The sequence below is a fragment of the Mus caroli genome, chromosome 14, assembly GCF_900094665.2.
Source record: "Mus caroli chromosome 14, CAROLI_EIJ_v1.1, whole genome shotgun sequence".
In the NCBI taxonomy this organism is placed as follows: domain Eukaryota; kingdom Metazoa; phylum Chordata; class Mammalia; order Rodentia; family Muridae; genus Mus; species Mus caroli.
This window is the reverse complement of record NC_034583.1, coordinates 27,028,531-27,042,637: the sequence shown is the minus strand read 5'-3', so window position 1 is coordinate 27,042,637 and position 14,107 is coordinate 27,028,531. Positions and strand designations below refer to the sequence as shown.

Below are 14,107 nucleotides of genomic sequence, written 5' to 3'. Positions count from 1 at the left end.
TCTTTGGCTATTTCTCTTGCAGAGACAGAATTACTTTTCCTGTTCTGATGTTTTACTTTTGTGTGAGCCAGAGGAAAACTTACACAAGCCCATTTTGCTATTTCTTGCTAGTTTTCGTTACTGTTTCTCCTTCTCTGTCTTGTGTCCTGCTTTGACTACTCTAGCAACTCAAGCTCTATCTACAGTTTCTGTGCTGTTTGCTCTGAGCAGGATGATACCCACCCTCACCACAGTCTACTAAATCAACAAATCCTGTAACCGTGCAGTTTCACTTAGTATCTCCTGATTCAATCTCAAAATCTCTGCCTTAACTGGAATGTTCAGTGTGTCTACATTCACTATAACAGTCATTATCAATAGATATTCTGGTCATGTTTGGCATATGTACTCTCTGTAGTATGATTTTAGCCAGCAAATTCTTAGAGATGTACAACCTAGGTAGAATGAAAACATTCCTTAAAGCAGCACATGGCACTTGGGAATTCAAAACTACACATACATAGAAGTCAGATAAAGAATCAAGAGTTTCTTCAAAGACATCCTACATAGGGTACTTAATTATATCTCCATCTGGAAGCCATCCACAGAGTTGTCCAAACCTCTTTTTGATCATTCTAAGGAAAAAAAAAGACCTGAAACATTTTATAAAGCATTAAAGTTTGCTCAATTTCCCTCTGCTTTATGATTCATTATGAAAAGATTAACAAGGCCAAGTCTGGAAATAGTAATTTGGAGAATCTGGTGTCAAAAGCACAAACCATCAACTGCAGTGACGTGAGGCACCAGTGTTACATATAATGCCCTTAGTAGTCCCAAGCACTCTATTTCATTTCCAGAGCATTTTTACCTTTTTACAGAGAAATAGTAAAAGGAAAAAAAAAAAAACCTGTACAAACTAGCACTTACTAATAAACATTAAATTTGGGGCATTATAATAATGCTTCACACATATTTAATCTACACAACCATCAGGTAGGCCTGTCTGTCTCCCATTTTTCAATAAAAGAAACTGGGTAAATTATAGTTTTAAGAATTTGCTCTAGGGCTGGAGAGATGTGTCATTGGTTAGGAACACTGACTACTCTTCCAGAGGTCCTGAGTTCAATTCCCAGCAACCACATGGTAGCTCACAACCATCTGTAATGGGATCCGAAGTCCTCTTCTGGTGTGACTGAGGACAGCAACAGTGTACTCACACACAGAAAATAAATAAATCTTAAAAAAAAAAAAAAAAAAAAAAGAAGAAGAATTTGCTCCAATTTAACAGCAACTACCAGAGCTGGGAATTGAATTCCATGTGTGTGATTTAGGTCGTTCCAAGTCTAGCACCTGCACCATCTGTCCACTCTCACACGTGGTTTTACACTTGTGTATGTGTATAAATGGGGAGAAGAATTGCAAAATTGCAAAATTCAGGGGAAAATCCTGAAATCTACTCTTGCGACTAAATCAAGTAAGGCAAGGTTGAGACTATACTTGTAAATGTAAAAATCTTTAAGGCTAACAAGAAAAAAAAAGTTAAAAGCTTAAAAAATGGCTATCAGCCTCAAAAGCAAAGAAATTTACCGTCATATTCAGAAAGCCAAAAGTTTTCAAGTACCACAGAGGGCATTCTAAGGATTTAACTATACACTCAGAAAACCACCATCCCTAACCAGCCCAAAGTGCTAAGCGGCTACATCCATTCAGACCAGTACTTACAAGTATATAAAATAGTTAAGAAAAATTGGACACTTATGCTCAAATGACACGGTGTGCTGGCCTTATCAAGTTCTGAGACTTCTTCCTCCAAAACAGGTCAATAGACTTATGTTAAAGACAACGTGTGTATTTAAAGTATCAATTTTATTTGAGTTAAAATTATTTACAAAAACCCAAAGACATACTTCATGAAACTGGTACAAACTATTTTTTTCCTGCCGTTGGCTTTTGCTCCAAAGATCACAGCTGAGAAATACTGTATAAAATAAAAATAGGATTGGATTCAGAAAAGTATCCTACTGTTCTAATATCCAACTGGTAGTATTTACAGAAGTATTTACAATGGAAAAAAAGGTTACCTTAAAACTTTAGTCACTTTGCAAGTCAGCCTCGAGTACCCTAGAATGAGAGTTCTCTGAGGCTAAAACACAGAGACGCACTGCAGTTGGTAAGGTGAGGTCTTCCTCACAGCCCACCCCACCAAACCTGCATCTCATCAGTGCTTGACAATTAGTTAGTATTTTTAAAACAAAACAAAAACTGTTAAACACTGAGGTAAATCAATTATCAAATGATCACCAGTGTAACAGAAAAATGTAATTCGCCCTGATTGATCTCATCCAACTGTTTACTGTTCTATCCCTTACCATCTGCCACAGTCAAAAATCTGTCCCCAAATCCAATGATTAATAAATATCAATGTATTTTAAAACAATTAATTAAAATATATCTAAGGAAATTTGTGGACATCATTTACCAGTATGTTTAAAAAAAAATCACTAAATTAGTTTGGTACTCAGGGCAAACACAGTCTCAATGGTTCCCACATTACACTGGCACACTGTGTTCCTAAAAGGTGACGGGTAGGGGTTTAGGCGGGTAGGAGGAAGAAAACAATTTGCCTAGAGTCAGTTACTTCCTTATAGATTTCCCAACAATCTGCATTATCAAAAATAGGAAGACAATAGAAGGCAGCCACTGCATTTAAAAAACATTACAGCTGGCACTGATACAAGAGCCCCGGTTTGTTACTTTATACAAGGAAATAACAAAGTCTAAAATGAGTCAAAATTAGACTTTTAGCTATTTTCCCCAATACACACCAAACTAATATTTTTATGGCTTTAAGTTTTACAAATCCAATGAAGAAACATGATGTAACTATCTGAAAGGTAATTAAAAGTATTAATGAAACATCTCTGGAAAGCCTGTCCTCAGGCCAATTAATAAAAAGGGAGAAAATGTATAACCAGTGGTCTGAGCAATACAAAAAAAAAAGAAAAAAGAAAAAGAAAAAAACCATCTATGAAATTTACCCTATAAACCATGTTCTGTGTGTTCCACAACCATTTTCTAAACAATTGCTCTATGAACATAGAATCTGAATAAAAAAGGGTCTTCTCTACACCAGCAATTTTAAGGCTTTGCGCTTATGCAATTGATCCTGTCACTCTATAGAAGAATATACACGCTATCTGGAAAAACGGGTTCCACATTGGTGTTTTAGCTTCCTTATTATATTTACTGAACTGAACAGTAGAAAATATATCTAGAGGACGCCCCTCAAAACGTAACAATGTTTCAAGAGCCTCCCCAGCATTAAGTGTAAACTACCCTGGGTTTGTCTAGTTTTGCTTAAGCCTTTAACAGGGCACATTATCTTATATAATATAATATTCCCTCAAACTGCTATTTGTTTTCTTGTGCCTATAGCTATGACACATAATGGTATGACATTGAATATGGTCATGGTCTCAGAAGTGAAAAATAGTTCAACACCCAAACCTAATCAAGAATAAAAAAATATACTATTAATCCCTTGTGTCTTTGGATTCCATCTCATTTTAAATATAGACAGTAGTTCAGGGAACAACAACCAAAAAATTCACAAAATTATTAAAAGCTTTATTTACGATTGGAATCATTCAACAAAAAGCAAAAGCAAATGAGCCTGAAAAAGGATCTAAGCTGTTGTCTAGAATGTCCTCAGAACATTCAATACCTCAGTAGCTAAGCTGCCTTTGCACCTGACTGGCATGACAACAGTGGCTCAACATACACAGCAGTTGCACTAACAGCAGCACAAATTCCCCTCTTTAAACCTTGCCTGAAATACAGCAAGGAAACAAGGGGCAGGTATAGACTCTGCCAAGTAAGTGTATTTAAATACTGCATGGGATTGTTAACAGCCTGAACCTTTTCCCTCATTTTTGATAGCTGCAGATTGATGTAGTAACTGTCATTTAGCAAACGCAGAATGCATGATGAAGAAATCGGGTGATCATAAAAATCCAAACACGAATGATACTGATGAATGTTCTTGGTATATCTTCAAGGACTTCTTTCATGTCTTTTCTTTGTCTAAGGATAGCTTCAGCATTACCAAGCACCTGAAGCAAAGGTAAAGCAGCTAGCAATGTTCCAAATATTCAATCACTCTAGAGATCGACTTCTGGCCTGTTGTTCCAACAGCACACTAAGAGGGGAAGGAGGGAAATTAGAGTTAATACTTAACAAAATGGTAAACAAAAAAAAAAAGTATCAAAGTCTACGTAGGAAAGAGTACACTGAAATTAAACCATTGCCTTAGTAATATAACATTCTGCCACAATAGTTTTCTGTGTGTGGGTGGCATCATCCCACAGCCTAGAAGCACAGCTGGAATAAATGGAGAAAGCGGATACATAGGCATTCTCTATAGCTGGCCACTCTGCTCTTCCACGCTGCTCTTGCCACAAATGACTAAAAATTTTAGAACTAGCCGGGTGGTGGCAGCGCACGCCTTTAATTCTAGCACTTGAGAGGCAGAAGCAGGCAGATTTCTGAGTTGGAGGCCAGCCTGGTCTACAGGGTGAGTTCCAGGACAGCCAGGGCTACACAGAGAAACCCTGTCTCAGAAAAAAACAAAAACAAAAACAAACAGAAAAAAAAACACACAAAAATTTAGAACTATAAACCAAAATGTACCTTTTTGTAAGCTGCTTATGTTAACTATTTTGCCACAGGGAAGAACAACACTATGGGATTATTATTTTCATCTTCTATGTATTACATTTAAATTAAAAAACAAATAAATAAGCCAGGTCCCACTGGTCCAATGGCTGAAACACATGGATTGCCAGCCTGGGCTACAGTGTTAAGACTTTGTCTGGAAAATAATAAAAAACTCATATAAACTGCAATATACAATAAAAGTTACTTACCGTAAGATTCATGAAGCTTAAGAATTTTTTAAGCATCTCTGTCATTATGGAGAAATCTCCTTCTGGAAGATATTCCCTTACTGTAGTTACATTGATCTGAAGAAACAGATTAAAAACAGTCAAGCTGGTAAAAAATGATACTGTAACTCATTTGATGCTGTTGGCTCTGCTACATATCCCGTAGTAAGCATCTACAAAGGACCCCAAAATTCAGGTCATTTCCAGTCCACATTCACTTACCTATTGTGCAGAAACATTCGGGTCAATTCCCCACTCCATACCACCCTACCCATAGAAAGAAAGGGGAAAAGACAAAGCTAGCCAAAGGTACAAAGAAACATCTGTGAATATTTAGTTTTGAAAATGCAGAGAAAGGTTTGAAATAAACTGCACAGTTAATTAAATATGTAGACAGACTCTACGCACAGAGGTGCTTATAAAATAGAAAGATGAAAGAAAATTCTCCATGCTACAAAGGTAAATTAGAAGACAAAAATTAACTAAATCTTTAAAACATATCATTTGTGATAAATTATGGGGCAAATTCCAGGAAAGGTGACTGTTTTTTATTTGATTATTAGCAAAACCAGCGCCCCTGCACATATATATACATATATACATAATGTGTGTGTGTGTATGTGTGTGTGTGTATGTATGTATGTATGTATGAGAAAAATATAATAAACTCCTAAAATAGGGGCTACAGAGATGGCTCAGCAGTTAAGAACACTAGCTGTTTTACCAGAGAATCTGGGTTTGATTCCCAGCATCTACATATATAATGGCTCATAATTGTCTCTAACTCCAGTTCCATTGGATCTAATAGCCTCTGGTCTCCAGGCACAAGACACTCCATGTACAGACTTACATGTAGAATGTGCTGGCTAGTTTTCTGTCAACTTGCTACAAACTAGAGTCACCTTGAGAAAAAGAACACCAATTGAATTGCTTCCATCAGATTGACCTATACATAAGTCTATGGGGTGTTTTCTTCATTGATAACTGATGGGGCAGGCAACCACCTCTAGGCAGGCGGTCTTAGATTGTAGAAAAAGTTGAACAAGCCAATAAGCAGGATTCCTAGGAGTTTCTGGTAACTTCCCATCATAGTGGACTATAAACTGTAAGATGAAATAAACCTTTTCCTCTCCAAGTCCTTTTGGTCATGATCTTTTTACAGCAATAAAAAGAAAACTACTATACAGACAAAACATCCATCCAAAGAAGTTTAAATTTAAGAACAAAGCCTGCTAAAATAACCATGATCTACAAAAGTAGGTCCCAATCATCATCACATGTAAACATCCATACCAAGAACTTCCCTGTTATACAAAATCATTCTTTCTTTAGAATGTATCCTAAAAAGGTCAAGAAATATTTTAAAGTCTTTAACATCCCAAACTATTTTAATTTCTTGTATGTAAATCCTTTGATATGACATTAAAAGCATCTAATTAAGTTTTTGTGAGACCAGGTCTCTAGGCCCAGGTGAGCCAAAAATAATCTTTCTGATCTCTCAAATGCTGGGTTGTAGCCATAACCAGTTTAGGTGGCAGTAGGGTCTAAACCCAGGGCTTCAAGCACACTAATCAAGCACATGTAATTGAGTTACATCCTGAGGCCCCCCTCCCCCAGCTTGCTTTTTAACATCTTAAACAGTTTTGTGTATGACAGATGTATCAGTTCTAAAAAAGGCATAAAGACCAACAAGCCACTACATCTCCGATCTTGCTATAAAAGCCTGTAATGCAAAGGAAATAAAGATGTTCACATTCTATTTTAAAAAGAAGTTTTAAAGGAAACCACTAGGAAGTTATCAAAATATTCTTGACATTTTCTTCTACAGGGAAATAAATAAAACTATCTAAACAGTCAGCCGCTCTTCTGAAATAAAAAGCATGTATGAACAGGGAAAGTTTTAAACTAAGTGCATCAGGTTAATTAATGGCATGATGCTGTTGCAAACAATCTTCAAAGATACAAGAGGCACTTCTGAACTATTATCTACTTACTGGACTTTCCTGGCAGAGACACCCAAGAAGCAGGGCTGTGTAGGAGGCCACAATGCAATCCTCCATGTGTTTGCCAGCATGCTGAAGGGCTGAAAACAGTTAAATAAGTAGTTATTACAGTGCAAAGCTGGTATAGCCCCCATAACATCAATTATACTGTTATCACCTTAAAAGCTACTAAAAATGATGCATGTACAATTCAGTATCTCAATTTCCAAAAAAAAGAGAGAACTCAAAATGAATAAGTGACCCAAATATAAAAACTAAACTGCAACATACTTAAAAGATTGGTTTTTAGAAGGTCACCAATAACAAAGTGGAAGACAGTTGACAACGTGGAAGTACATAAACATTAATCTGGTAAATGTTTAGAATGTATAAAGAATTCTTTCAATTTCATAATAAAAAACCAATAATCAGATTAAAAGGTAGGCATGAGACCCAAATAAACATTTCTTCAAATATACAAAAAGACCAAAAAACAAAGATGTTACAAACAATCAGTTTTTAGAGAGCTGTAAATGAAACAAAAAGTTCTTCATCAAATAAAATGACTAAGAAAAATATCCTTCAAGGTAGTCCTGAAGGTGTGAATAAACTGGAACCCTCACATATTGTTGATGGGCTGGTGCTACCACACTGGAAAACAATTAACATCACTGTACTAGTGAAAAAGTATTAAAACAACCCAAAGGGATTCATCAATGCACAAACAGATAAACAAAATGACTATGAAATGCCAATATGCAGTCATATGCATATACATACATACATATATGTGACTATAAAAACAAGAAACATAGTTCTAACAAATGCCATAAAATGCATCCAACTGAAATTGATAAGATAGATTGATAGTTGATAAGATAGATGGAACCACAGGTCTTCAAGTAAGAGACTGAGTATCAGAACTTAGGGAAGGAATAGCCTAACAGAAAGAAAACAGGCTCAGCATCAATCTAAGTGGAAAGTGTTGAATATATTAAATTTCAACGCCTTATGGGACAGTGGTAGCAGAGGCCTTAATCTCAATACTAATGAAGGAGTTCTTGGACATTACAAGCCAGACAGGTCTACAGAACAAGTTCTAAGACAGCCAGAGCTATATAGAGATTTTGTCTCAATAAATCAAACAAGAAACCCCCAAAATCTCAGAGGTTTAGTTACAAATAGCTATTTTGCAGAATGTACATATATACAGCAAATATAATTCGTAGAAACAGTAGGTAGTCGATAAATTCACTAGTAAGGATATTTATTGCCTCTAGCTAGGTATGTTATTACTCTTTGCCTAGTAAGCTCTGAGAACTACTCCTGTAAATTTTGATGGAACGCCTCAGTTTAAGGTGAGGCAGATAAAAGAACCTGAGACATTCATACCCTTCTGCTTTAGAAACATGGTCTCATTGAAAAAACCCAGGCTGACCTCCAAGTGGCATTCCTCTGCCTCAGCCTACCTCATGCTAGAATTATAGCTGTGTACTCTCATGCCCAACTTAGCTGCTACTCTGTACAGAGTAAAGGAGAAGTACCAAACAAGAAAAGTGATCTCTCACTGACACACACCATGCTCAAAGACAGAAGAACTACTGTAATTCCAAAGCTTAACTGGACAAACTATAAAGGCATTAACTAAATTATAACAATATGCGAATCAAATGTTAAAAAAAACCTCAAAAGCCATTATTCTCACTGTGACTGTATTACTACTTCAGGTTAACATGCCTTTATTGAGGTCAAGTTCTTCATCCTCCTCCTCCTTCTTCTGCTTCTCCTCTGCACCATCAGTCTTTTCAGTTGATACCCACTGTATTTCTCCACTTGTTTCTTGCCACTCTCCACTCTTATCATGCTGAGTGGTAGGAGCATCTTTAATCAACTCATCGGTTTTACTTTCTGCCAATTGCGCTGCTCTCTCTCGTTCGAGAAATAGCTGATAAAAATTATTTTTGAAAACCATTAAAAAGATACTACCAGGTTAGTCAATCCTGAGGTTAGCACTAAACACACATGAACAACACTATAAACTTACTATTGTAATTAAAGAAACACATGTACAACAATTATAATTAAAGAAGTGAGAGGGGGCACAGGAGTCCCTAGAAAGATATTGTTAAAAAAAAAAAAAAGTAGACATCAAGTACTAACATGAACATAGTGTGATAGTGTTTTAAGTAAGAATTATCTGATTTTAAAAAGCTTTTGTCCTACACATTTACAGAAAACCAAAACTGAAGTACAAATGCTGTTTTTTTGGTTTGGTTGGTTGGTTGGTTGGTTGGTTGGTTTGGTTTTTCGAGACAGGGTTTCTCTGTATAGTCCTGGCTGTCCTGGAACTCACTCTGTAGACCAGGCTGGCCTCGAACTCAGAAATCCGCCTGCCTCTGCCTCCCAAGTGCTGGGATTAAAGGCGTGCACCACCACGCCCGGCACAAATGCTGTTTTTAAGTAATCTAGTAATGATTTATATTGTGTTTCCAAGATTAAAAGTCTCCATAATTATCTTTAATCCAGGTAACATTTCCAAGGAAATTAAAGGGGTAACAAAAACAAAACAAAAGCAAATTTAAAAATCCCTACCCATTTCTAAAATTAAAAAACAAAGTAGTAGACAAACCTACACATACTGGATGAATTAACCGGAAGACCAATGACAAAGCTAAAATATAAACAATAAATATAGAGGTTCTCACGAAGAACTAGGTCTTTACATCATTAGCATTCTTATCACTGGAGGAAGTATGTAAGGAAGACTATTCATATAGTTTACTATCTATTAGGTATCCATACAGACAAGAGAACATACTAAATCCCTTCTCTTCAATTACTTTTTCTTTTTGTTGCTATAATGTTCAACACAAAAAGCACCTAATATACCCATTCACACTATTTGGGAAAATTACCAAGTTACTAATGAGAATTATCCCAATATCAAATGCTAAACATTAAACATAATGCTAAATATACAGACTGTGAAGACAGTATGTACAGGATAATAACTTTGACAAAACAAAAGAACATTTCTCAAAACTGGTCCAAGAACCCTCTGAAGATCCTAGGGACCCTGTCAGGGAATCTGGACCATCAGGCTGAGGAGCTCAGCTGACTGCAAAGTGCACAGTGGACCTTATAGAATTCATACGATATGCAATTATGTCGCTGCTGCTCACCTGCACTAAAGCTTGAACAGCATGAACTTGTCCAGCTAGCCTTAAACTATGATCGCCTTCTCCACTAGAGAAGGAGGAATCAAAGGAACAGGATGTTTCCATGTTGACAAGGCAGTGTCGATTGCGGGCACTATACTCCACCAGGTTTATGAGTAGACCCAATCCCTATAAAACATTTAAAAATATAATCATCACACACAAGAACTTAATGAATGTAATATATATAACTTAGTGTAAGTAAAATGTTAAGCAGCATTTTTTCATTTGCAACCACTATGTAAGACACTGTTCTTTCTTTTAGCTGGCTTCAATGAACCGCAGAACTGTCTTACTGTTTAAATAGTCTGGCCAGGCCTTGGCTCACGGTCATCCTCCTACTCCACCCTTTACAGTGCTAGGAGTACAGGCACAAGCCACTTAGCTCCTTGAGTTATCAACCACCATTTCATTTATACTTCTATGTCTATGAAAAATGTTTTAAGAACAGAAAAATATGAAGATGTTCATAAGGATCCACAAAACAAAACAGAATATAATGACAGATTCTTAAATCCAAACTAAAACAAAGTTTCATCATCTAAAGACATGATAAATACAATTACAAAGTGACCACACTTCAACTTACCAGCACTCGAATATCAAATCTCTGCTCCTGAGGTAGGTACTTTGGAACCTGAAGGACACAGTTCATCGCTGTGCCTATGAGTCCTTCTTGTTCTCCTGTCTTTGTGCTGCCCCACTCTGAAGAATACAAACAAACACCTTTCTGATAACACTAATAATCACATTAAAATCATTTTTTTGTTGTTGTGTTTTCCTTTCCTTTCTTTTCTTAGTCCTAGTTTTACTCTAATTCTGCTTGACCTGGTACTTGCTTCGTAGTTCAGACTGACTTTAACCTCATGGCACTGAGCCTCCCTTGCCTTGCCCTCCAAGTTAGGATTATAGGTATGAACACTATACTCAACTACGAAGTATTCATTTAAAATTTTAATTTTAAAATAACTATTTCTTTAATGAAATACAGGGTTTTGATATTCAAAGGCTAATTTACTAGGCAGTTCTAAAAGTAGCTTATGACTATAGGAGCAAGTTAATTACATTAAGGAATATTGTAAATCATTACATCAAAAACAGAATAGCGTATCTGCAAATGCAACATAAGAAATTACTTACCATTATCATTAGTTAAATTGAGCAATACTCCAATTATAGCCCTCATGCAGTCCTCCACTGCTTTGCCCACATGGTTAGTTACATTCTGGTAAGGCAGAGGTTTACTATCTGCTACACATATGCTGTTCTCAGCACGGTTGTACTGCTGAATCAGGTCTTCACAATGCTGTAATGCTCTTAAGAGAAAATAAAATGTAAACAATTATGGTGTAATTTATTTACGGGGGCCTAAAAAAATATTAAGTTTTTTGTTTTGTTTTCCTGTTTTTAAAGTTACAATGTTAATGTACCACACATGCTAATAATTTTGCTAACTGCTACATTTTAATACACTTGATCATTACAATTTCTCTCTAAAGAAAGTTAAGGTTGCAAGTTCATTCCATGCTTGTGCATCATGTTTACAGTCCCCACTATAGAGGTGGCTAAGGCAAAGGATTGTTTTAGCCTAGGAGTTTACTTTTACTAGCTGGGACAAAAGAATAACATCCTGTCTCACACCAACAATTAGCACCACAACAATGGGGGGGGGGGCTCACAAAACAAACGTGTTACTCTCAGGAGCTGTCACATTTTACAGATACTTCAAATACAAAATATATCACCATGATGCTCCCGCCCATAAACCCTGAAGAAATAGTGCCAGTTCTCACTCAGTTCCAGTTAGTTATTATTTAGCAAATAAGAGAATGCTTTCTTAGCAGGTAGAGTATCATATATAAAAGTCACTCAATAAAGATGACTATCAAATAAATACCTGACATATGTCAAGACAAATCATTATTTTTAATTGAGGAATATTAACAGGTCTTCTGGCAGCTACATCCAATGCTTCCCAAGTCTGACACACACTAACAAGGAAGTAGAATGCTAACACAGGTCTATCTGTAAATTCTGATTATTTTTAATAAGTGTGTATGATATGTGTGTAAGCAAAGATTCCATGTCACCCATATGGAGGTCAGAAGGCAACTCTGTAGAGTAGACGCACCTCTTAAAGCTTTGCAGGGTTTCTGGTCTGGTCTATACTACATAGAGTTTCCTTACCTGCTGAGTCATCGCACCATCAAATCCACTATTTTTTTTTTTCAAGTTTAACACAGATCAAGTAAACTGACGTTGTCAGTTTATTTTTCATGAATTGCATACCACATAAAACCCATAAAGAAAAATTCTACATATTTAATGTATTCCTAGCTTATTTTTAATATACAATGGGGAAATCCTGTAAGGTTTCTAATATTTTACAATTCTCTGGTTAGAAAGATGTTCTTTTACTGTCAAACCTAAACAATTTGCTTCTTTAATGTTTGAGGATGTAGACAACATTTCCCTGTTGCTATTAGTAACTAAACTGTCTGTGCTAAGTATTACTAAGTATCTATAAGTGTTTTCTTGAAAGCTATAGGTGAATGCTATTTCCCAAAACCCAATTCTGACTTTTATCACCACTTCTACAAACATTTCACAAGAAAACCCCATGCAAGAGATGAAATATGTCACATTAAATACTTCTTTACTAAGGCAATTCTCAGAGATTAAGAAGCCTAATAACTTAAAACTCAGGAATAATATTTTTTTAAATGAAGGAAAAAAAAAAAACCAAAAACAGGGAGTAGGACTAACTGACAGACCACTTGGCTGGTATAAGCATAGGTTCCATTTCTACTGCTACTAAAAACCAAACAAATCAATCAACCAACCCCAACCACCACCCGCCAAATAAAATGCAATGAGAAACATATTTAATCTTCAAGGAAGTTCCTTGATACGGAAGAATTGCTTATGTTAAGGATAACAAAATTACATTAAAACAGGAAATGGAGATGATATAGCTTGCTTCAAAATAACACAAAAGATGAGGTTATAGAGAGAAACAAGGCTCACCCATGTATTATTCAAGCTGAGTAATAAGAGTTTATCACATTATTCAGTCTATATGTCTCTTAATTTGAAACTCTCCAAATAAATGGTTAATACACAAATAAACCAGACCATTCACATTAAAGTAGTTGTTCTTGTATAAGGAAATTTACAAAGACAGTCAAGGGTCATATAGAATGGCAATTTAAGATTAGTTTTTCAAAGCAGAGACCCAGAGAAAGTTAAATCCCGGTGGCTTGATGGCTAGGATAAAGGCTAGAGAACTAGGACAGAGATAGCAAAATCTAGGACAGTGATATCAAGAAGAAGCTGTTGTAATCAGACAGAACCAGGACTAGAGACACAGAAGCACTGAGGTGGCAGCATTAGCCTAATTGTGAAGGCTAGTCAGGGAGATATACAAAGATCTGGAAAATGAGATATAAATAAGTGGCAGAAATGGAGTTACAATCCACTTCAAACAAAAGGCCTAAAATATTTACCATTGACAATATACTAAGCAATGCTCTACTAGGCTTAAAGAATTTGATTCTTTTATATATATTGTACATATACCTTGAAGTCACTTAAAATGTATTAACAAATGTCATCTTTGCATGTATTATATACACTGTAAGAAAGTGTATATATGGTAGTATATGCTAAGATCTATCTACTTGTTTGGTAGTATATGCTAAGATCTATCTACTTGTTTGGTGATGAAGCCTAGTATCTAGGCTTCTTGCCCTGCCCATAAACAACAAGTAATTGTCCAGGGTTGTAGCTAACATAAAGGAGGTACAATTCTCACCAAACCATTTTACCTCAAGAATCTACACTCTTACGCCGGGCGTGGTGGCACACACCTTTAATCCCAGCACTCAGGAGACAGAGGCAGGCGGATTTCTGAGTTTGAGGCCAGCCTGGTCTACAGAGTGAGTTCCAGGACAGCCAGGGCTACACAGAAAAACCCTGTCTCGAA

General features: G+C 36.2%; 1 protein-coding gene across 1 annotated transcript in view; it reads right to left on the bottom strand.

Moving 5' to 3' along the window:
• Positions 1-3,585: 3,585 nt before the first annotated feature.
• The window catches only part of Wapl (WAPL cohesin release factor), a 64,504-nt gene continuing 53,982 nt past the window's right edge, over positions 3,586-14,107 (bottom strand). Inside the window, exons 14-20 of the mRNA XM_029469185.1 lie at positions 11,263-11,438; positions 10,712-10,827; positions 10,087-10,251; positions 8,642-8,849; positions 6,917-7,005; positions 4,905-5,000; positions 3,586-4,177 (exon numbers count right to left, since the gene is read on the bottom strand). Of these exons, the coding sequence (XP_029325045.1) occupies positions 4,112-4,177; positions 4,905-5,000; positions 6,917-7,005; positions 8,642-8,849; positions 10,087-10,251; positions 10,712-10,827; positions 11,263-11,438 (916 nt within the window). The 3' untranslated portion in view covers positions 3,586-4,111. The remainder of the gene's footprint in view (positions 4,178-4,904; positions 5,001-6,916; positions 7,006-8,641; positions 8,850-10,086; positions 10,252-10,711; positions 10,828-11,262; positions 11,439-14,107) is intronic.